Source organism: Lynx canadensis, chromosome B3 (assembly GCF_007474595.2).
Source record: "Lynx canadensis isolate LIC74 chromosome B3, mLynCan4.pri.v2, whole genome shotgun sequence".
NCBI lineage: Eukaryota > Metazoa > Chordata > Mammalia > Carnivora > Felidae > Lynx > Lynx canadensis.
The window spans coordinates 72038259-72059808 of record NC_044308.2 but is presented as its reverse complement, the minus strand read 5'-3'; the positions used below and the strand labels follow the sequence as shown (position 1 = coordinate 72059808).

Genomic DNA, 21550 nt, shown 5'->3' with positions numbered 1-21550 from the left:
TTTTAAAAATTGAATTCAAGTTGTAGGAAAGCTGTTAAAATGACACGGAAGTATTTATGGGCCTTATTAAGTCAAAAATAAGAAGTCATTCCTACTGAAATTAAATCAGTGTTACTTATTTTACAAATGGGAAGTTTAATTTCCTGATCCTCTTCCCTATTGAAACCCTATTAGTTGCTCATTAAGTACTCAACAAGAAAAATTTCTTAAAGTATGTGTTAGGAATTATCAAGATTTTGCTCCTGTGATGATTTGCCATGCTAATATTGAGACACCAGGTAGGGGGTATTGTTGAAATTCTTCTCTTACTTCTTTTCTGAGGGGCACTAGGTCAAGAAACAAAATCTGTCTAAGGGAAAAGTATATAGGTTTTATCGTATTTCTGATTTCTACCTTTTAGTCAGATGGCCTTCTTTCTCATCCTTGAGCCAGAGGATGACCCTTACCCCAAGATCCCCAAAGCTTAATGTTTACTTTAAAAACATGTGCCATGTGACATTTTGGGTGGATGGGTTGTCTTCTTAGGAGGAAGGATTGAAGTTAACATTCCAGAAGCACAAGTTGATGGCTAATGGAGTAATGGGAGATGGACATCCTCTGTTTCATAAGAAGAAGGGAAACAGAAAGAAGCTAGTCGAGGTGAGTGATAGAAAAAGTCTTTAATGTGATGATTAGATTTTTTTTTATTCCTACTAATTGATGAAGGCAGTTGGGATTAAGGGACTAGAAGATACTAGAATTATTTTATGGCTACCATTGGCTCTACTCCCCCTCCCTCCCTGCCCAAAAGAAGAGTATGTGCTCATGGGGGTGGATTCTGGGTTTGCAGCTGGAGGTGGAGTGCATGGAAGAGCCTAATCACCTTGATGTGGACCTGGAGACCCGGATCCCTGTCATCAATAAGGTGGATGGTACTTTGCTGGTGGGTGAGGATGCCCCTCGCCGGGCTGAACTGGAGATGTGGTTACAGGGTCATCCAGAGTTCGCTGTTGATCCCCGATTTCTAGCGGTGAGTGGCAGTTCCATCCAGCAAGATTTAAAGTCATTCCCTTGGTATTTAAGCTGTGTGAGAGGGAGGAAGCATGCCGTATTATGTCATCATTTCTGTATCTGCCAAAACAGAATAATAATACCCAGTCTTCCCAACTCACAGAGTTGTAAGGATCAAAATAAAATAAGTTAAAGCACTTACTAAATACTAGGCAGTTATTTACTGTTGAACTATTATCTGATCACCTGATTTTGGGGGGAGAGATCAGCTTAATGGCAGTTTCCCACCAGGACTAATCCTTTACTTAGCCATGCAATAAGCATGTGTTGTCAAACTAGACACTAGTACCTTAATAATTACTCCAGAGAAGATTTTTATTCCTCTAAGATGACTGATCCTTTTCTATTTCAGTATATGGAGGATCGCAGAAAACAGAAGTGGCAGAGATGTAAAAAAAATAATAAGGCGGAATTGAACTGTTTGGGAGTGGAACCTGTCCAGACAGCTAACTCTAGGAACGGGAAAAAGGTGAGTGAGATTGAGGCGTTACCACTCTGTTCCCACACTAGATGTGACTGGAGAAATTATTTGATGTTATGTTACTTACCTTTTTAACATTGTATGAAAAAAATTTATCTTCAGTCCATCAATTAGAAAACCAGAGTAATTTTATTGGTATTAATACAGTCCCTTAGCATTGTCATCTCTACAAGAGCATAAAGTTCTAAAAAGTAACTAGCACATCAAGCATATTAAAACACAAGAATTAGTAAGATGTGTTGGAACATTCAAGGCCTTCTGCTCTTCTACTGATTGACTAGGGAGTTTTGGCAAATCTTTAACCTTTCAGTTTGCACATCCTGAAAAGTTGAGGGTATTGGAGCAGATAATCTCTTAAAAGTTTTAGGATCCTGTTTATTTATTTAAAAAAAAAATTTTTTTTGGGGCGCCTGGGTGGCGCAGTCGGTTAAGCGTCCGACTTCAGCCAGGTCACGATCTCGCGCTCCGTGAGTTCGAGCCCCGCGTCAGGCTCTGGGCTGATGGCTCGGAGCCTGGAGCCTGTTTCCGATTCTGTGTCTCCCTCTCTCTCTGCCCCTCCCCCGTTCATGCTCTGTCTCTCTCTGTCCCAAAAATAAATAAACGTTCAAAAAAAAAAATTTTTTTTTTTTTAATGTTTATTTATTTTTGAGACAGAGACAGAGCATGAACGGGGGAGGGTCAGAGAGAGAGAGACACAGAATCTGAAACAGGCTCCAGGCTCTGAGCTGTCAGCACAGAGCCTGACGCGGGGCTCGAACTCACAGATTGTGAGATCATGACCTGAGCCGAAGTTGGCCGCTTAACCGACTGAGCCACCCAGGCGCCCCAGGATCCTGTTTATTTTAGAAGGGACTTGGGGGCTACTAAGGAAAATAGTCATAGCGTTTCCCAACATGGAGGAGTTTGAGAATCACTGATAATAACGCCAGTAATGGAAAAAGGAAAGGAAAACATGTTTTATAGTTTAAAACAACATTGGTTATTCCATTATTTTCAAATGTACTTATGCTTTTACTACCCCAGTTATAGGCCTTTTGGTAGATTAAGTGCTGATAATCCTTTCTACCAAAATATAACTGTAAAAGTTTCTCTATGCTATGTTAGCCTTACTTTGGGCAGTAATTATATTTTTTAAACATATTAAATCATGGTTTGTTTGGGAAGCACTTAAAGTGATAAGTACTTGTATATACTCCCTTTATTTAATCATCCCCTCTTTCATGTACATCTTTACATATATATGTAATATGTATATAAAAATACAATGTATCTTTTAGCAAAGTCAATTTCCAAATAAACATTATCTTTTGCATTTAACAAATTGAGATCATTATTTTGCACATTATAATAATTTGTGAGGGGCATTTATGAAGCTTATTTTTTTTTTTAATTTTTTTTTTTTTCAACGTTTATTTATTTTTGGGACAGAGAGAGACAGAGCATGAACGGGGGAGGGGCAGAGAGAGAGGGAGACACAGAATCAGAAACAGGCTCCAGGCTCTGAGCCATCAGCCCAGAGCCCGACGCGGGGCTCGAACTCACGGACCGCGAGATCGTGACCTGGCTGAAGTCGGACGCTTAACCGACTGCGCCACCCAGGCGCCCCGAAGCTTATTTTTTTTTTTATTGGTAAAAGTGGTTTCATATAAGGATTGTTGGCCATAAAAGAATAGTTTAATTTTTCCTCTTATCCTCCATGGGACCAAAAGTGTGATAATAAGCACAGTGGTTGATATGTGAGACTGATGGCTGAAGGCTGGATCCTTCTCTGTCTTGAATTTCACATTACAGAGCAGCTTCATAAAAAAGGCTTTTCCCCAGTATTACCTATTTTTACCTCAAGTATTTTGTTATTTCTTTATAGTCAGTTGAAACAAAAGATCCTAGGGAGTCACAGAAAATCATAATATGACTAGTACAGAATTTTTGATGTAGACAGAATTGATCGTATATCTAGCACTGCATTATTACTTGTAACTGTGGGAGTTTAGGTGCTATTATAGTTATATTTTAAAAGTCTATACAAATACGGAGTATTGAGAGGTTTGTCTCTCCAAATCAGAAAGGTATATTCCCGTGTCACGTGTTAGATTGGTAAATAGAGTGCAGAGATCTAGGCACCAACTGTCTGAGTTTAATTCTAGGTTACCCAGTATTGTACTTAGGTCTAGCAAAGCAGAGGCAGTAGTTCCAGCTTCGGTATACTTAATTAAAATTTACAGTCAGAACATCTAGAAGAAGTGACTTAAAATTCAGCAGATAGGTTCTTTTTATCAGTGTGAACAAAACTTAAATTTCACAAGGAGCTACCCAGTCTTTTTGTTGTTCTAAACATCCAGGAGTCTTAACCTGACCTGTCTTTAGTTTACCACACTCTGATATTCTAATGAGTGATAATTTTGTGAATACCAATATAGTCATTCTGCACTTCACATGATAAATTTCATGTGAACAACCTGCCATCAGTAAAGTATACTGTGCAAATACTGATTCACTCATTGGCTTACTCAGGCCCCTTTAATTTCTTAAAGGTAAGAAATGGGCGGATGGACTAAAGATACAATGTAGTCACGGAAAAAAGAAAACTCTGGTTCACCTGAGTATCAGTATCAATTCCTTGATCTTAGCTTGGGTGTCGCAGTGCTTCCAGCAGCTACATCCAGCATTTCCTCCTCCTTATTACCATCAAGCCTTATCTGAATGTGCTTGTTTTGCTGCTCCTAAAGATAGAGTCAGTGAAAAAGAATTTGCAGGCTGGGGCTCTGTTGGCTTCTATTTTGCTTTTTGACTTTCTTGTTTACCATCTTCTTTTCCTTTCTCCTAGGGTCACCATGCTGAAACTGTGTTCAACCGGGTTTTGCCAGGGCCTATTGCACCAGACAGCAGCAAGAAGCGGGCCCGTAGGATGCGACCAGACCTTTCTAAGATGATGGCCCTGATGCAGGGTGGAGGCACTGGGTCCCTGTCTCTGCATAATACCTTCCAACACAGCAGTAGTGGCCTTCAGTCTGTGTCATCTCTGGGTCACAGCAGTGCCGCTTCTGCATCTTTGCCTTTTATGCCGTTTGTGATGGGTGGTGCAGCATCATCCCCTCATGTAGACTCCAGCACCATGCTTCATCACCACCACCACCACCCCCACCCCCACCATCACCACCATCACCATCCAGGCCTGAGAGCCACTGGCTTCCCTTCTTCACCAGCCACTACCACCTCTGGTACTGCCTTGAGGTTGCCACCACTGCAGCCTGAGGAAGACGAGGACGATGAGGATGAAGATGATGATGATGATTTATCTCAGGGCTATGATAGCTCAGAAAGGGACTTCTCACTCATTGATGATCCTATGATGCCAGCCAACTCAGACTCGAGCGAAGATGCTGATGACTGAAGCCCCAGCATGGTCCCCATTGCTTGGGTGGCTGCTGTTATTTTCAATTACTCTGGCCCTTGGACTATGGAAAAGTGGGAGGGGCAGGGGAGATGTGGGGAAACCCAGGACTCCAGGAGGTGAAAAGGAAAAAGAAAACTTGTACCTGATTGCTTCCAAAATTGAGAGGATTGGGTGGGCAGGGGGAACTCCTAAAAAAATACATGACCACTTCCTCATTTCTGGGGAAGGAAAGGAGACTAGAGCAGCTGATGTGCTCACCCCTCCCTAAACCCCTCCATTAACCACAGACTATGTAGCGCTGGCCCTAGCCTCTGGCAGAGCCTGTTCCTGGCCGAACTGTGGATACAGCTGGAGGGTCAGGAACTGTTACCTTCCTTCCCCTTGGCATTAATAAATTTAAGTTAATCCTTTTCCACTCTTCCTTTGTTCTATATTTGCTCAAACCCAATATAAAGGTTAATTTTGAATTCATGATGGGTAATTTCAGTACCATTTCCAAAGTCCATTATCTCTCATACAAAGTTACCTTGGACAGGACAGACAAGTCGTCTCCACTCCACCAAAGGGCATATGTTAAGTGTAGTCCAGCTTGCTAAAGGCAAGGCAATTATTTAATGTAAGTAGTAGGCAAATGTTCAGATTCAAACTTGCAAGTTCTTAAAAAAAATGAGGAAGAATGTTGCCAAGGAACCATGTACATTTTACCTGGAATTAACTGAAATAACGGTGCTTTTGAGAAGCCTTAAGAATGGTGTCACTTCATGGACTGTGGGAAGGGGACAGGCTGACCGGAAGGAACGTTGTCAAGACTTGAGCCCGGTTGGGGGGGGGTGCGGAGACTGGGTTGTGTTAAGCCCCTCAAGCCATTTGTTTCCTACAACTCTTCCCCCACCATCCCAGGGCTCAGATGAAGCCTGGGCATTTCCTTTTCTAAGGCAAGGTCCTTTCACCATAATTTATTGGTAGGGTGCGTTTTTTTCTCCTCGGTTTGTTCTGTGTGTGTGCCCGGAACCTCAGACCCAGCGTCCCACCACGAAGGATCCTTCTAGACCAGGAGCTGCAAAGGGTTTTGCTTCCCCACCCTTTTTAGGAGGGGAACGCACCCAGCCTTCCCTCTCCCGTCCTACGCCAGCTCCCGCTCTTTCCGCTTCCCCGGCGTTTGTCGGTGGGTGGAGCCATTGCAGCGGCGCGCGGCAGCTCGTGTGGGGCGGGGCACGTGTGGGGCGGGGCAGGCTCGGCAGGCCTCCCGCTTCCTTCGCGGTGCCCCGCCGCTGCCGCCTCCGCCAGAAGTTGGAGCTCCTGCAAACCGCAGCCGGGCTGAGAGTGAGGGCGGGGCGGAGCGTCACGTGATGACGTCGCTTCGCGTGCGGCTGTTGCTAAGTTGACAACAAAACCCCGCGAAAATCTAGACTCTTTGTGTTGCACATTTTGTTGATTTTCCTCTGTCTTTCTTCCTCTCCTTCCGCTAACCTCCGGAGAGAGGATTAAAAGAAAAAAAAAAAATTCCAAGCGCTGTCGGGACCCGGAAGCGGAAAGGGCATCTTTGAGGTCGATACTTCCGGGTCACTGGGCGAGTGCGGGATTCCGGGGCCGAGAGCGGGTGGCGGATCCGGGACCTCGCGTGATTCTCGGAACCCGAGCAGGAGCCGCGTCTGTGGCTATGGCTGTGACTCTGGACAAAGACGCTTATTACCGACGAGTGAAGAGACTGTACAGCAATTGGCGGGTGAGATAGATCCCGTAATTTTCCCTGGGGAGCCCCCCTTTGCCATCCCATAATAACCCCATTTCTCGGCGCCCTTTTTTCCCTTTCCGTCGGGAATTCCCGGGTTCAGTGTCGCGCCCCTTTAGTTGCTGCAGGACCATTCACCGCAGGCCGCCCCCAGCGCCGCCCCGGAACAGGGAATCCCCCGCAATCACCCTGCCCTGCATCCACCACCATCTTCCCCGCGTGCTGGCCCCCGTCATGCATAACAGCCTCCTCTCACAATTCCTTCCCGCCCTGGAAGAGGCATCATCCTTCCCTCCCACTCTGTGATCACGTCTTGCTGCCCCCCTCCTGCAGTGTTCATACACACCCACGCACTCGCTCTGTCCTTCCAGAATCCGAGTATTCCGCCCCAGGTCCCGCCAGAATTGGCAACCTTCTTCGTAAAGGGTGGATGGAGGGGCTAGCAAGATGTGAATCCGGCTTTTCGTGTTTATCGTTTGCGGGGCTTTTGCTGGAGTTCAAAAAAAAAAAAAAAAAAACCGCTCACGCGCAGCCGTCTCATGTTCTAGGCCCTGCTGTGGGTAACACAGAAACCCTAATGCCGAAAACCTGCAAGCATTAGTAATGCAAAAACGATGTGATGCTTAAAACCTCACTAGTTTTCCTCTTTGGTAGAGTATCCGGGGCACGTGTTGAGAAAAAGCGCTGTTGCAGTCTCCAGTGTTTTAAAGGTTGGGTAATTTTGCCGCTTGAGAAACGTCCACGATTGAAATTTATTTTTATGAAAGTAATTTATCAATTCATACATTTGATTGCGTCCTGTGGTGCAGGCTGAGCTGTCGAGCTTAAGTCTGGCCTCTGAACTCTGTCATCCAGGGAAGCTAAAACTAATAAAGACTTTTTAAAACCTGAAAAATGTCCTGACGAAAGTGATCAGTTCTGATTTTCAGCATGTAAATTGCCGTTCAAAGAGACCCTCCACTAAAAACCAAGCTATTAAACTTGGTTAGTTTTCTGCCACTCATATTAAAGGTTCATGTGTCTTTAATTCTTTGAAGATAAATGCGTTAGATAATTGAAAGTAAAACGGATTCTTTGTTGCATTTTTATGAAAATAAGGACTTAATCCTAGAAAAATGCTGAACATAGTTTTGTTTTTAAGATTTTGTACTGGTTAATTTCTATCAAATGTTTTCACAGTTTCTTTCACTGTTACATTTTTAAATAATCCATGTTACAAAAACTTTCTGGGGCACCTGGGTGGCTCAGTCCGTTGAGCATTGAACTCTTGATTTCAGCTCAAGATCCCAGGGTTGTGACAGGCTCCTCCTCCCTGAGCTTGGAGCCTGCTTAAGAGTCTCTCACTCCCTTTGTCTGTCTCCCCTCCTGCTTTCTCACACACATGCGCTCAAGCTCACTCCCTCTCTGGTGCTGGTGGGCTCTCTCCCTCTCCCTCTCCCTCTCCCTCTCCCTCCCCCTCTCCAATAAAAAAAAGTTGAGCATTCGACTTTGGCTCAGGTGGTAATCTCATAGTTCTTGAGTTGGAGCCCCACACCAGGCTCTCTGCTGTCAGCACAGATCCTGCTTTGGATCTCTGTCCCCCTCTCTCTCTGCCCCTCCCCCGCCGCTGTCAAAAATAAACATTAAAAAAGCATGCTGTGAAAAAAAATAAAAATGTGTTTTTAAAAAGGGAAAAAAACTTTCTGAAAGTTGCAGTATTTTCCAAAGATTGATTTACAAGGGTGCAGCATATAATAAATAAAAATAAATCAGAAACTCTCTCTTCCACTCATATACCCTGAAATTATACAGCTTAGATGTGTAGGTTGTTCCTAGTCCCAGTAATTAAGAGTTTATCAGGTTATTCTTCATCTTCTCTAGACCATTCACAAAAGCTAAGATTCATTTAGTCAGTGTTTCATTACGTGATTGATAAATGCAAAGCATGAGACTGGGAAAAACTGGAGGCCTAAAGACAGATTGGCAAACTTAAAAATATTAAGTAGCAGTGTTTAAATCAAGGAAAGTTAAATTATAGGCCCTTGTTTTTTGTTCCTCAAAAATCAGTATTTTTGAGAGGGAGACAGAGGGAGAGGGCGCAAGTGAGCAAGGGGCAGGGAGAGGGAGAGAGAGAAAAGTGGGGCACAAGTCCACCCAAAGCAGGGCTCGAGCTCATGATGTGGGACTTGAACTCACGAACCATGAGATCATGACCTGAGCCGAAGTCAGATGCTTAAGGACTGAGCCACCCAGGCGCCCAGAAACCATTAAGGTTTATCCTGGCCCTTCTACTTACGTCATTTGAAGAGGTATGTTAAATGTTAATAAGAACTGGTATTGTATAAAGTTATGTGTCAAGTCCATATGAAAATGTACTCATTAGCAAAATTTGTGGCTAATTATTTTGAAAATCTTATTTGAATAAACTTTCTATTTTCTTATAACTGTGAATTTTAATAATTATGTCCAGAACCCACCTGTAGAATTCCTTTCTGCATCATAGTCTTTCCAGGTTACAGGACTTCATTCTGACCTGCTTAAACAAAGATCATGGTTGTTGGGTAAATTCTTTGCTTATTCTCTTAGCTGTAGCAGAAAGATAGTGAAGTATATAGGTGCATGCTATATGTATTTTTTACACTTTTTCCTTTTTTAATAAGAAAACTAGCCTTGAGATGCAGGAATAGCTTGAACTATACAGATCCCAAGTCTTGTATTGTCCATACCCATCTTCAAAGAAATATCCATTATGAAAAAAATTCACAAACTAGAAAATTTGTTAGTTGCCACATCCACTTTTTTGTTTTAAATACCTGCAAGAATAAGCTTTTCAGAACTGTGTGATTGTGTGTGGTAGCTCCAGCTCTCTGCAGCCATAGAGATTAGTGGAGAACCAAAAAGCTACTAACCTTGTTTTGTTTTTTAGAGAGAGAGCATGAGCTGGGGAGAGGGTCAGAGGGAGAGAGAATCCCAGGCAGGCTCTGCACTGAGCTAACGTGGGGCTCAGTCTCACGACCTGGGATCATGACTTAAGCTGAAACCAAGAGTTCAACACTCCACTGACTGAGCCACCCAGGCTCCCCATGTTTTGTTTTGTTATTTTTAATAAGAACAGGAGCTAATGTGACTCCTAATCTCATCTGCAAATTGAGTTTGGGTTAAATACATATTGTGAGGCTACTGCAAATAACATATTATTTTTTATTACAGTTTTCATTAATTTATGTCTAAAAACAGCAACATCACACACTTCTGTTTGAGTAGAAATTTCCAAAACATTAGTAAGTATATAGTGTCATTTTAAAGATGAGAAAATCGGCTCAGTCAAGAATCAAACAGGAGATCTTTGTGACAACTAGAACTTATTACTGTTTTGTGACTGTAGATGTTGGAGTCTAGTCCAGTCCTGCCTCTTCTATTTTAGATCAGAACTTCTGTGAGCAGCAAGCATTTGCAGCCCTTGTCTATTTCTGTGTTAGAAAACTCCGGGTAGTGGCAGTGGATCGTGAGAGTGGGCTCTGGGCTTCTCCTCTCCTCTTATACTTAACTGGGTCCTTATTTAGGGCTCCCAGCCTTTTCAGGATTGTGATCATTTTTAACCAGGTACTATGATTAGTACTGCATGGGGTAAGAGGTGAAGGAGGTTAGTCTCCATTCTGCAGTTCAGCTGCTTTGAAAACTGAGGGAAACAATATCCAGGCACACCTAGAACCCTACCTCTTAGGGCATCCTGCTATGAGTGAACCTTGACTTTAGTCATCTGCCTTTTATCCCAAAAGAATTAGGTAAAATGTCAGAATTTGCCACCATTTTCAAAAGGAAAGCCAGTCCAGTGCGTTCAGTCACGTGTCTGTATGCCACGGGTCAGGATGGAAATGGTGGGTGGCTCTAACCCTAAAAAAGAAAGTTCGTGTCCATGGAGAAAACTATATGCTATAGTGTCCGTGCCTCGCTCAATTGGTGCTTTCTGACTGCTGATTTTTGTGTTGCAGACGAGTGTCTTGTTCTGGATTGCTCTCCAAAAGTAGACAGTTACCTTTTATGGCTTAGGAAGGTTCTTTAAAATATAGGCAATTCCCATGCTTCTTTCATCAAGATATTGGGTTATTTCTACCCATTCCCATTCTTAATGGCTCTTTTATCTTGAGTGAGGTAGATAAAGGTTTAAGTAATGTATGGGTCCCTTGACTTCAAGGAGAGGAGGCTAGATGGAAGTAAATGCCTGAGCAGGTTGGGGTACATTTATTCTTGCATGCTCAACTTTTATAGTCTACTCCCGTTACTAACTTTCTTACATTTTTATCCCTGGTTACCAATTCTCGTGCCTGGCATGTAGTAGCCACTCAGTGAACGATGGTGACAGTTTCTGAGCTTTCATGCATCCTTGCTTGGTTCGAAGAGACTTCTGTCCAGGCTACATATAGGTGACCATAAGTTCTTCCTTTCCTGGTACTATTCACCTGTTGTCTCTATGTAATTATTAATGGCACACCTTTTTATCCTCCAGATTGTCTTGGTATGAATGACAAATTATATCCTGGCTATAACCCGGTGCTTCAAAAATGTTTCCTCTTTTTAGTGCAATACCCATTTGGTTCAAAGGGAGATAGTTGTTCCTCTGTCATGGTATTTCCCCAACTTTTATTATTCTGATACCACCTTCACAGTTTCTGCTTATTCATTGTCATCTGTCTGTACTTTGTACTTTAAGTGTTATTTTTAATTAAGTAATAACATAGGTTTTTAAAAAACAGGTAGTTCTGAAAACCTTAAAAACCAGTCAACTGCCTCAGAAGCAGTTACTTTTAGTTCTTCTGCTTCATATTTTGAAATGCTGTCTATACATTGTTACTTCTTGAATTGTCAGTCTTAGATATTAACTGTTGTTTTGGTAGTTTAGGATTTAAATTTAACTTTTGTATTCTGTCACACTTCATTCCAGCTTCCTTACCTCCTGATACTTTTTAAATCTTTCCCTGACAGGGTTGCCTGGGTAGCTCAGTCGGTTAATGGGCCCAGGTCACGATCTCGTGACCTCTCATGAGCTCCAGCCATGCACGTCGGGCTCTGTGATGATAGCTCAGAACCTGGAGCCTGCTTTGGATTGATTCTGTGTCTCCTTCTCTCTCTGCCCCTCCCCCAGTCACACTTTGTTTCTCTCCCTCTCTCTCTCTCTCTCTCAACAATGAATAAACATTAAAAAATTAAAAAAAATAAATTTCTCTGGCGCGCCTGGGTGGCTCAGTCGGTTAAGCGGCCAACTTCGGCTCAGGTCGTGATCTCGTGGTCCGTGAGTTCAAGCCCCACGTCGAGCTCTGTGCTGACAGCTCAGAGCCTGGAGCCTGTTTCAGATTCTGTGTCTCCCTCTCTCTGACCCTCCCCTGTTCATGCTCTGTCTCTCTCTGTCTCAAAAATAAATAAACATTAAAAAAAATAAATAAATAAATTTCTCCCTGACACATTGTTATGGAAAACTTCAAGCAGAGAGAAAAGTGAAAGATTTTTACAGTGAACACCTGTGTACCCACCACCTACATTAATAATTGACATTTTATTATACTTGATTTATCACATATCCACCCCTCTTGATAAGTTTTTTTTTTTTCACAATTTTTATTAAAATCAGTAGTAAGTTTACATTTTTATGCTCATGGAGATACTTTCACTGCTGGGTGAAGTAATAAAGTACAATTACCTCTCCTATTCTCTACAATTCATTTTTCCTGACACTGGTGATTGCCTAAATTTCTCTCTTTTTTTAAATGCTCCTAGCCCTCATTATTTCCTTCAGGTCTGTCATAATCTTCTCAATCTTTTATTTTAAAATTGTCACACTTGGGGCATCTGGGTGTCTCATTTGGTTGAGCATCTGACTCTTAATTTCAGCTCAGATCATGATCTCACTTTTTGTGGGATCGAGCCCTGCATCAGGCTCTGCACTGACAGCATGGAGTCTGCTTAGAATTCTCTGTCTCCTTCTCTGTCTCTGCCCCTCCCCCACTCGTGTTCTCTCTCCAAATAAATACACTTAAATTTTTCACACTTGTCAGATATTTTATTAATTCTGTGTTGGGTTGTTTTTTTTTTTTTTTTAAGTTTATTTATTTTGAGAGAGATAGAGAATCCCAAGCAGGCACCATGCTGTCAGTGCCCAGTGTGGGGCTCCAACCCATGAACCTTGGGATCATGACCTGAGCTAAAATCAAGAGTCCAGATGCTTGACAGAGCCACCCAGGTGCCCCAATTCTGTGTTGTTTTTTTAGCTTCACCACCATTCCCCTCCCCCAACCTTACATTATATTGTTCTATCTGTACAGGTTGTTCTCCAGGCCTACTGAACTTGGGACTTTCCAATATTGGGTCCCCTATATCCTACAACCTTTGTGTTGATTTTTTTTTCTTGTAAGAGCATTTTCTCTAAGAGCTTTTTAAAGGATATGGAGAATATATGTTTCTTAAGCGGTTGTGTGTCTTAAGTTTTATTCTGTCTTCACTTTTGGTTAATAATATAGTTAAGTGTGATTAAAATTCAAGGCTGAAAATCTCTCAGAATTCAGCTCAGAATCTAAGCAGTCATTCGGTAGTCTTCAAACTTGCAGTATTTTCAGAAGGCAAATGTGTCTCTTTCCTGATTCAGTATATATGGCCTGTTCTCTCTGAAACATTTCGTATCCTCCCTTTATCCCTTGTGTTTTGAAATCTCACTGCCTTCATATGAGCCTTTTTTTTTTTCTTCCATGCATTGAATTGGGAAGTCGGAGGGGGGGGGGGGTCTGTTCAGTCTCCAGGCTCAGTGCCCTTCAGTGTTAGAATCATTCACTGTTTGATTACTTTTTTCCCTCCATTTCCTCAGTGATCTTTTTTGTTGCCCCTGATATTCCCCTTTCAGAGCTTTAGACCGCTTGACTTAAGTTTGTTGGTTATCTTTCAGTTCTGTTTCCTATCCTTGTCCTCTATTTCCAATACTGCTTCTTAACTTTATTTTCCCACTTACAGATTTTTAAAATTTTCAGCTATTTTTAATTTCTTCTTAACCTCTACACTCTTGTTGTTTCATGGATATACTATATTTTATAGGAGGTGTTTTTATTTAATTTTTATCTTCTGTACTCTGTGTTGTCTGTTTCCTCTGAGTTTCCTTGATTCCTCTTACATATTGGAGACCTCACAGACACCAAAGTAAGACTTGGCTACCCATCCGCATTAAGAATAAAATAATAAGACACTGGTTGGCAGCTCTGCATGGATGGGGCCTCTCAAAGAATAGGGGTAACTGTAGAGTGAATAGGCTCACTTATTCCATGGAGGACCCCCAAATGTCAGTATGTGAAGAGTTTTCTCTGAATTCAGTGAGGACATGCAAAGAAAAATCCTCTTCATTCGTTCCTGATGGTCACTCAAAATACAGACTTTAACTTTCTAAAAATTAGTACTTGCTTCTGCTGTGCCTAACATCTGAAGCTAGAGCCTTTTTGAGCTCATTTTTCCAGAGATTAAATAAAAAGTCTTTTTGCTAAAGGATTAGGTGTTTTCTCAGGACTTTCAAGAACTGGGGGGGCAAGAGGCAGGGGAGTCCCTCTCAAGCTTACTGACCAGACCTTCCGTTTTTAGCCCTGAACTCACCCAAGTGCAATATACTCCGTTCCCTTTCCCTGATACTTGGTGCCTCCGGAGTTTAGCCCCCTGGGGCTCTTTGAGATCTGCATACCTTACCATTGAGAAAGCTTGTCAGGCACTTGGGGTGCAGCTACCATAGCTCTGCTTAGTTGTTTCCCACTCATGTCCTCTTTTATCTTCCAGAATCCTGTTGAATTCTTTAAATCTAACTATATTCAGAAAGGATCCTTTACATCACTATAAATGGAAAATTGTGTCACTTTCCAAAATTAAAAAGTAAAGATCATATAAGCACAACAGCATTATTAAATTCTACCAGGTGTTAAGGACTAGCATTGAACAGATATGTTTTTTTTTTTAATTTTTTATTAAGCTTTTATTTTAATTTCAATATAGTTAACATACAGTGTTATATTAGTTTCGGGTGTACAATATAGTGCTTTTATACGTTACTCAGTGCTCCTCATGATAAGTGTACTCTTCATCCCCATCTCTTATTTAACACACTTCCCCACCCACCTCCCCTCTGGTAACCATTATTCTCTATAGTTACGAGTCTGTTTCTTGGTTTGTTTCTCTTTTTTTTCTTTGTTCATTTATTTTGTTTCTTACAATTTACATACTAGTGAAATTATGTGGTGTTCGTCTTTCTCTGACTTACTATGCTTAGCATCATACTCTAGTTCCATCCATGTCATTGCAAATGGCAAGATTTTATTCTTTTTTATGGTTTAATAATATTCCATTATATATATGTGTGTGTGTGTGTATATATATGTATATATGTGTGTGTGTGTGTGTGTGTGTGTGTGTATATATATATGCCATTTCTTTATCCATTCACGTATCAGTGGACACTTGGGCTGCTTCCATGATTGGGTTATTGTAAATAATGCTGCAATAAAACATAAGGGTACATATATCCTTTCAGATTAGTGTTTTTGTATTTTGGGTGTGTAAATACCCAGTAGTGTGATTACTGGATCAGAGGGTAGTTCTATTTTTAATTTTTCTTAAAATTAAAAAAAAAATTTTTTAATCTTTATTTATTTTTGAGAGAGAGAGAGACAGAGCATGAGCAGGGGAGGAACAGAGAGAGAAGGAGACACAGAATCTGAAGCAGGCTCTAGGCTTTGAGCTGTCAGCACAGAGCCGATGCAGGACTCGAACCCACGAACTGCGAGATCATGACCTGAGCTGAAGTTGGACGCTTAACCGACTGAGGCACCCAGGCGCCCCTTTTTTTAACTTTTTGAGGAACCTTCTTACTCTTTTCCACAGTAGCTGTACCAGTTTGCATTCCCATCAACAGTGCACAAGGGTTCCTTTTCTCCACATCCTTGCCAACGCTTGCTGTTTCTTGTGTTTTGTTTTGTTTTGTTTTGTTTTGTTTTAGAGACAGAGGGAGAGAGAGAATCCCAAGCAGCCTTGACACTCAGGGCAGAGCCCGACACAGGGCTTGATTCATGACCCTGGGATGATGACTTAAGCGAAAACCTAGAGTCAGATGCTCAACTGACTGAGCCACCCAGGCGCCCCTTGTGTTTTGGGAGTTTTGTTTGTTTTTAATGCTTATTTATTTATTTTGAGAGAGGGAGAGAGAGAATCCCAAGCAGGCTCCACAGTGTCAGCACAGAGCCCATCTTTGGGCTTGAACCCACGAATTGTGAGGTCATGACCTGAGCCAAAATCAAGAATCAGACACTTAACTGACTGAGCCACCCAGGCACCCTTGTGTTTAAAAAAAATTTTTTTTTTTCATCTTTATTTCTTTTTGAGAGAGAGAGAGAGAGAGCAGGGGAGGAACGGAGAGAGAGGGAGACACAGAATCCAAAGCAGGCTCCAGGCTCTGAGCTGTCAGCACAGAGCCCAACAGGCTCTGATCTTTGCTTGAAAACTCAAATATTAAAAATAGATCTAACCTGTGACCCAGCAATAGCACTGTTAGGAATTTACCCAAAGGATACAGGAGTGCTGATGCATAGGGGCACATGTACCTCAATGTTTATAGCAGCACTTTTCAACAATAGCCAAATTATGGAAAGAGCCTAAATGTCCATCAACTGACGAATGGATAAAGAAGATGTGGTTTATATATACAATGGAATACTACTTGCCACTGAGAAAGAATGAAATCTGGCCATTTGCAGCAATGTGGATGGAACTGGAGAGTGTTATGCTAAGTGAAATAAGTCAGGCAGAGAATGACAGATACCGTATGTTTTCACTCATATGTGGGTCCTGAGAAACTTAACAGAAGACCATGGGGGAGGGGAAGGGGAACCTTGATACAACCAATGCCAAGAAAGGCTCTTTAGGGTCTTGAATGATTTAAGAATGTAAAAGGGCCTGCTATCAGTCTGAGAACAACTGAGCTATATGATTCCGATGACATCACACATTAACACTAATTTTGGTATTAAACATTCTCTCCTCTCCCAATTTTTGCTACATATGCTCTAGTTCTTCATTAAACATGGATTTTGTGGCAATAATATTATCGCTACTTTGATAACCTCCCAAAATTAGGAACAGGAAACTGCCTATGTTTAATGCTTATGTGTTCTAGCTACAGATAAGTGTAATTTCCATGCCCATACATCTGTCTGTAAAAACCACTGAAATTAATCAAAAAGCATCTTTTAGTATTTTTTGATATTTGAAATCTTGCTCCAGTCAAAACCTTTCAACAAAGAAAAAGATATCAACATGTATAAAAATTCAGAATACATAGTAATACATTTTTAAAAAGTATACACAGTGTAATCATGTAACTTAGTCATTAATGATATGGGAAATTTATCCAAAGGGATCTCAATAAAACTGAAAATAGGGAGACAGAAAAAAAGGCCCACATATTCAGCTTTTTTATGCAGATGGGGAAGCAAACTCAACTATTCCAAGGATTTTAATTCCTATAAAATGCCTAGTTTTCCACTGCCCATCACAAAGGTGATAAACTCAAATTTTATCATTGACTACATAATACATTTTCATTTTCCTTGAAGTGACAGGCTCACTTCACTCATTTTCAAGAAAATGTATGCCTGTTACCCAAGTCTGCTTAAATGGCTACTTCAACTTGTTATTCGAATAATTGTAAAGTTTTCCTTAAGATAACCATCATATTTCAATTTGCACACAGAAGTGGTTTGTGTGTACTTCGCGTTTCTTTATACAAAATATTAAAAAGACATGCTAGAGTGTTGGGATTACTTACTGTTGATCATTTTTATTGCATCAAGGACATTCTTAGAGAAATTGCCCCCCCTTCCACGAGTATGTGGTAATGAATTACTTTGGTGCCAATTACCTTGATTTGTGCTAAGGCACTAGCTGTTTTTGTTGTTGTTGTTTAATTTCTTTTTAATATTTTTAATGTTTTTATTTATTTTTGAGAGACAGTGCAGACAGAGAGGGAGACACAGAATCGGAAGGGGCGCCTGGGTGGCTCAGTTGGTTCAGCGCTGGACTTTAGCTTAGGTCATGATCTCACAGTTTGTGGGTTCAAGCCCTGTGTCGGGTCTGTGCTGGAAGCTCATAGCCTGGGGCCTCCTTTAGATTCTGTGTCTCCCTCTCTCTTTGCCCCTCCCCCTGCTTGTTCTTTCTCTCTCTCTCAAAAACAAATATTAAAAAAATATATATTAGAATCCTTAGCAGGCTCCAGGCTCTGAGCTGTCAGGACAGAGCCCAGCGCAGGGCTCAAAGCCATGAACCATGAGATCATGATCTGAGCCAAAGTCAGACACTTAACTGACTGAGCCACCCAGGGACCTGAAGGCACTAGCTGTTTTAACTACCATTGCTTTTGCATTATCAGTGAGAACTAATGATAAACCTTCCCAACCTGAAGGAAAACATTTTCTTCCTGAAAATCAGTGGGGGAATGCATACAGTTTCTATGTGGTAATTTCTTTGGGTTATGTATTTTTTTGTGGTAGAGAAATTCAACAGAACCCTTAATTGTTGTACTATATTTGGATTCTTACTGGCAACCAGAAGCTTTGTTGTGTGGAAGAGTCTGATGTAGATGTTTTTCTTGATTTTATAGGGGAAGTTAGAGATTTGACCTTCTAGCCCACAATTTCCAGTCTTTTGGTCTTATGGAACCGTTGAAGAGTAGCTGATGGAGTGGTTGCAGGACTCACACTTCTCAATTTCAAAACTTAAGATAAAGCTGGAGTAATCAAAACGACATGATATTGATACAAGGATGGATGCTTAGATAATGGAATAGAATTGAGAATCCAAAAATAAACCCTCACATTTGTGTCATTTGATTTTTTTTCTAATACATAATTTGATTTTTTCCCCTAATACATAATTTGATTTTTTGACTGGGACAGTTCAGTGGGGGAAAGAATAGTCTTTTCAACAATGAGGTAACCATATGCAAAAAAATGAAGTTGGGCCTCTTCCCCACACCATACACAAAAATTAACTCAAAATGAATCCTAGATCTAAATATCAGAGCTAAAACTATAAAACTGATATAGAAATACAGGTAAATCTTTTATGTCCTTGGATTAGACAAAGCCTTCTTAGATATGACCTCAAAAGCACAAGAAAATAATTTGGACTCCTTCAGAATTAAAAACTATCATATGTGAAAGGACAACATCATTAGGAAAGTGAAAAGAAGCCACTGAATGGAGAAAATTTTAAGTCATATCTGATAAGAGACATATCTGGAATATAAAAGGAGCTCTTATAACTGAATAATAAAACAGTAATTCAGTTACACAATGGGCAAAGGATGTGAATAGGTGCTTCTCCAAAGAAGGTAGACAAATGGTCCGTAATCACATGAAAAGGTGGTCAGCATCATTAGCTGTCAGAGAAATGCAGATCAAAACTACAGTGAGATACTTCACATGCAGTGGACAATGGCTCTAATAAAAAAAAAAGCCAATCAATATGTGTTAGTCAAGATATGGAGAATTTGGCATCCTGATAAATTGCTGTTTGAGAATATGAAATGGTGCAGTCACTCTGGAAAACAGTCTGGCTCCTCAAAAAGTTAAACACAGTTACCATATATATGACCTAGTAATTCTTCACCTAGGTATGTACTCAAGAGAAGTATGTCCACACAAAAACTGACATGAATCTTCATAGCACCATTATTCACAATAGCCAAAATATGGCAATAAGCCAGATGTCCAGCAGTTGATGAATAGATACAGTAGTAGATCCATACAGTGGGTTGTTAGTCACAGAAAGGACAAAGTACTGACACATGCTACAACATAGGTGAACCTTGAAAGCATGTTAAGTGAAAGAAGCCAGATGCAGAGGCCACATATGTTATTCCATTTATATGAAATGTGCAGAATAGACAAATCCATAGAGACCAGTTAGGTTAACAGTTGCCTAGACCTAGGTGGAGATGTAGGCCATCTTTTGGGAAAGAGGAAAATGTTCTAAAGTTAGATTGTGATGGTTGCAGAACTCTGAACACACTAAAAGCCATTGAATTGTATGTAAGTTCTCTCTCAATAAAGCTGTTTAACAGAGAGTAATGACTGTGAGGCTGCCAAGCAAACTTGGCATTACTATTAGGAAAAAATTGTATACCCTGAGTAAATACTGAACTTTGTATTCCAGTTTTACTAGGATAAAAAGATGACCAAATTACCTACTCTTTACTTTTCAGAAAGGAGAAGATGAATATGCCAACGTTGATGCCATTGTTGTATCAGTGGGTGTTGATGAAGAAATTGTTTATGCCAAATCAACTGCCTTACAGGTGAGAGGTTTATGGCAGTTTTAGGCCTGAGAATCCTCGAATCATCGATTGCACTGTTCATTGTGGTATTCACTAGCCAGATTAAAAATTAAATTATTCAGTCCCAAGTCTCAAGTACTGAGTACCATATTGTAGCTGGTAGAGAATATTTCCATCATCATTAAAAGCTCAGTGGACCCCCCCCCCCACACACACACACAAAACAAGAAAGAAAAAATTTTAAAACATAAACACATCCTTATTTAAAAAGAAAGAAAGAAACAACCATACTTCAACTAAAGAAACATAAAAAAAGGTTTGGTGGACAGCCCCAAAAAAAGTATATAAATTGGGATAGATTTAATCGTATATAACAAAATCTAACAGTGGATTAAGTAGAATGGTTTTTTCTCTTTTAGTTAGTCTTCAGGGACACAGGGTTTTTCTGGTCTGTCTTCTGCCATACGTAGAGGCCAGCCCTTGGGCTCATGGTGCAAAAATTGCTAGAGCTCCAGCCATTACATCTGCATTCCAAGTAGAAAGAATGGAGAAAGGGAAGAAAATGAAGACATCTTTCCCTTTATGAAGATACTTGAAGTCCCACAGAATACTTCTATTTATAACTTATTGGCCAGAATTTAATGGCCATAAGCTGCAAGAAAGGATAGGAAGTAGTCTTCATGCTGAGTGTGCCCAGCTAACAAGCCCAAGTCTTTCTGAGAGGGAAGAAATGAATAATTGGTAGGCAGCTAGCAGTCTTTGGGGGAGGTAGAATGTGCATTTCCCTGATGTGCTACTTTGTCCCTTGTTTTATGCGTTTCTGTTCTAAATAACCGTATAGTTCATAGAAACACAAATTATCCGTATGATTTGGTGGTCTTTATTATAGAATATTTCAAACATCAAAGTAGATAAATAATGTGACACTCTAATGTACCCATTATCCAATAAATTTGGCCAGTTTCATTTCATTTGTATCCACATCTGGCTTATTTTGAAGTTAATTCCAGATACCTTATTTTATAAATATTTCTGAGTAAGTACATTAATTTTTTTTAATTTGTAAATACTGTTGTTACTTTTGTCTTTTCCTATAGACGTGGCTCTTTGGTTATGAACTGACTGATACTATCATGGTCTTCTGTGATGACAAAATTATCTTTATGGCCAGCAAGAAGAAAGTGGAGTTTTTAAAACAGATTGCTAACACTAAGGGCAATGAGAATGCAAATGGAGCCCCTGCCATCACACTGCTGATACGGGAAAAGGTCAGAACTAGTAAAGAATGTGTCATAAATGTGAAAGAATGTTTAAAAGTAATAAATGGAAATTCTTCTAGGAATTTAAAAATATACAGGAGAAGATTTTTGCTGGCTAACATTGTAATTACAAAGTTTTAGCACATCTTCGTTGTGTTAGGAAGAAAAAAAGTTCAGTAACCCTGTCGGTTCTATAGCAAAACACACAGGCTGTGAGATTCTGTCAAACATGGACTTTATCTGTCCATTCTCAAGGGTAATGTCAACTTGTTTGTTTTCATCTTAGTACTTCAATTGGCATAAATAACTG

General features: G+C 40.6%; 2 protein-coding genes and 1 non-coding gene across 9 annotated transcripts in view; all 3 read left to right on the top strand.

Annotated features, from left to right (window-relative positions):
• CHD8 (chromodomain helicase DNA binding protein 8) overlaps positions 1–5341 on the top strand; it is a 62278-nt gene extending 56937 nt beyond the window's left edge. For 6 of the 7 annotated variants that reach the window (XM_032593676.1, XM_030318650.2, XM_032593677.1 and 3 more), the window contains exons 35-38: positions 526–639; positions 830–1009; positions 1403–1519; positions 4356–5341. In XM_032593676.1, the coding sequence (XP_032449567.1) occupies positions 526–639; positions 830–1009; positions 1403–1519; positions 4356–4922 (978 nt within the window). In that variant the 3' untranslated portion in view covers positions 4923–5341. The remainder of the gene's footprint in view (positions 1–525; positions 640–829; positions 1010–1402; positions 1520–4355) is intronic. The other variant, XM_030318653.1, reaches the window with a different exon arrangement.
• Positions 240–325, top strand: LOC115517508. The gene has a single exon (XR_003969951.1). It is a non-coding gene; the product is annotated as a small nucleolar RNA U6-53/MBII-28 (small nucleolar RNA).
• Positions 5342–6140: 799 nt separating the features above from the next.
• Positions 6141–21550, top strand: part of SUPT16H (SPT16 homolog, facilitates chromatin remodeling subunit) — a 40208-nt gene continuing 24798 nt past the window's right edge. The window contains exons 1-3 of the mRNA XM_030318648.2: positions 6141–6651; positions 19910–20002; positions 21079–21249. Coding sequence (XP_030174508.1) covers positions 6586–6651; positions 19910–20002; positions 21079–21249 — 330 coding nt within the window. The 5' untranslated portion in view covers positions 6141–6585. The remainder of the gene's footprint in view (positions 6652–19909; positions 20003–21078; positions 21250–21550) is intronic.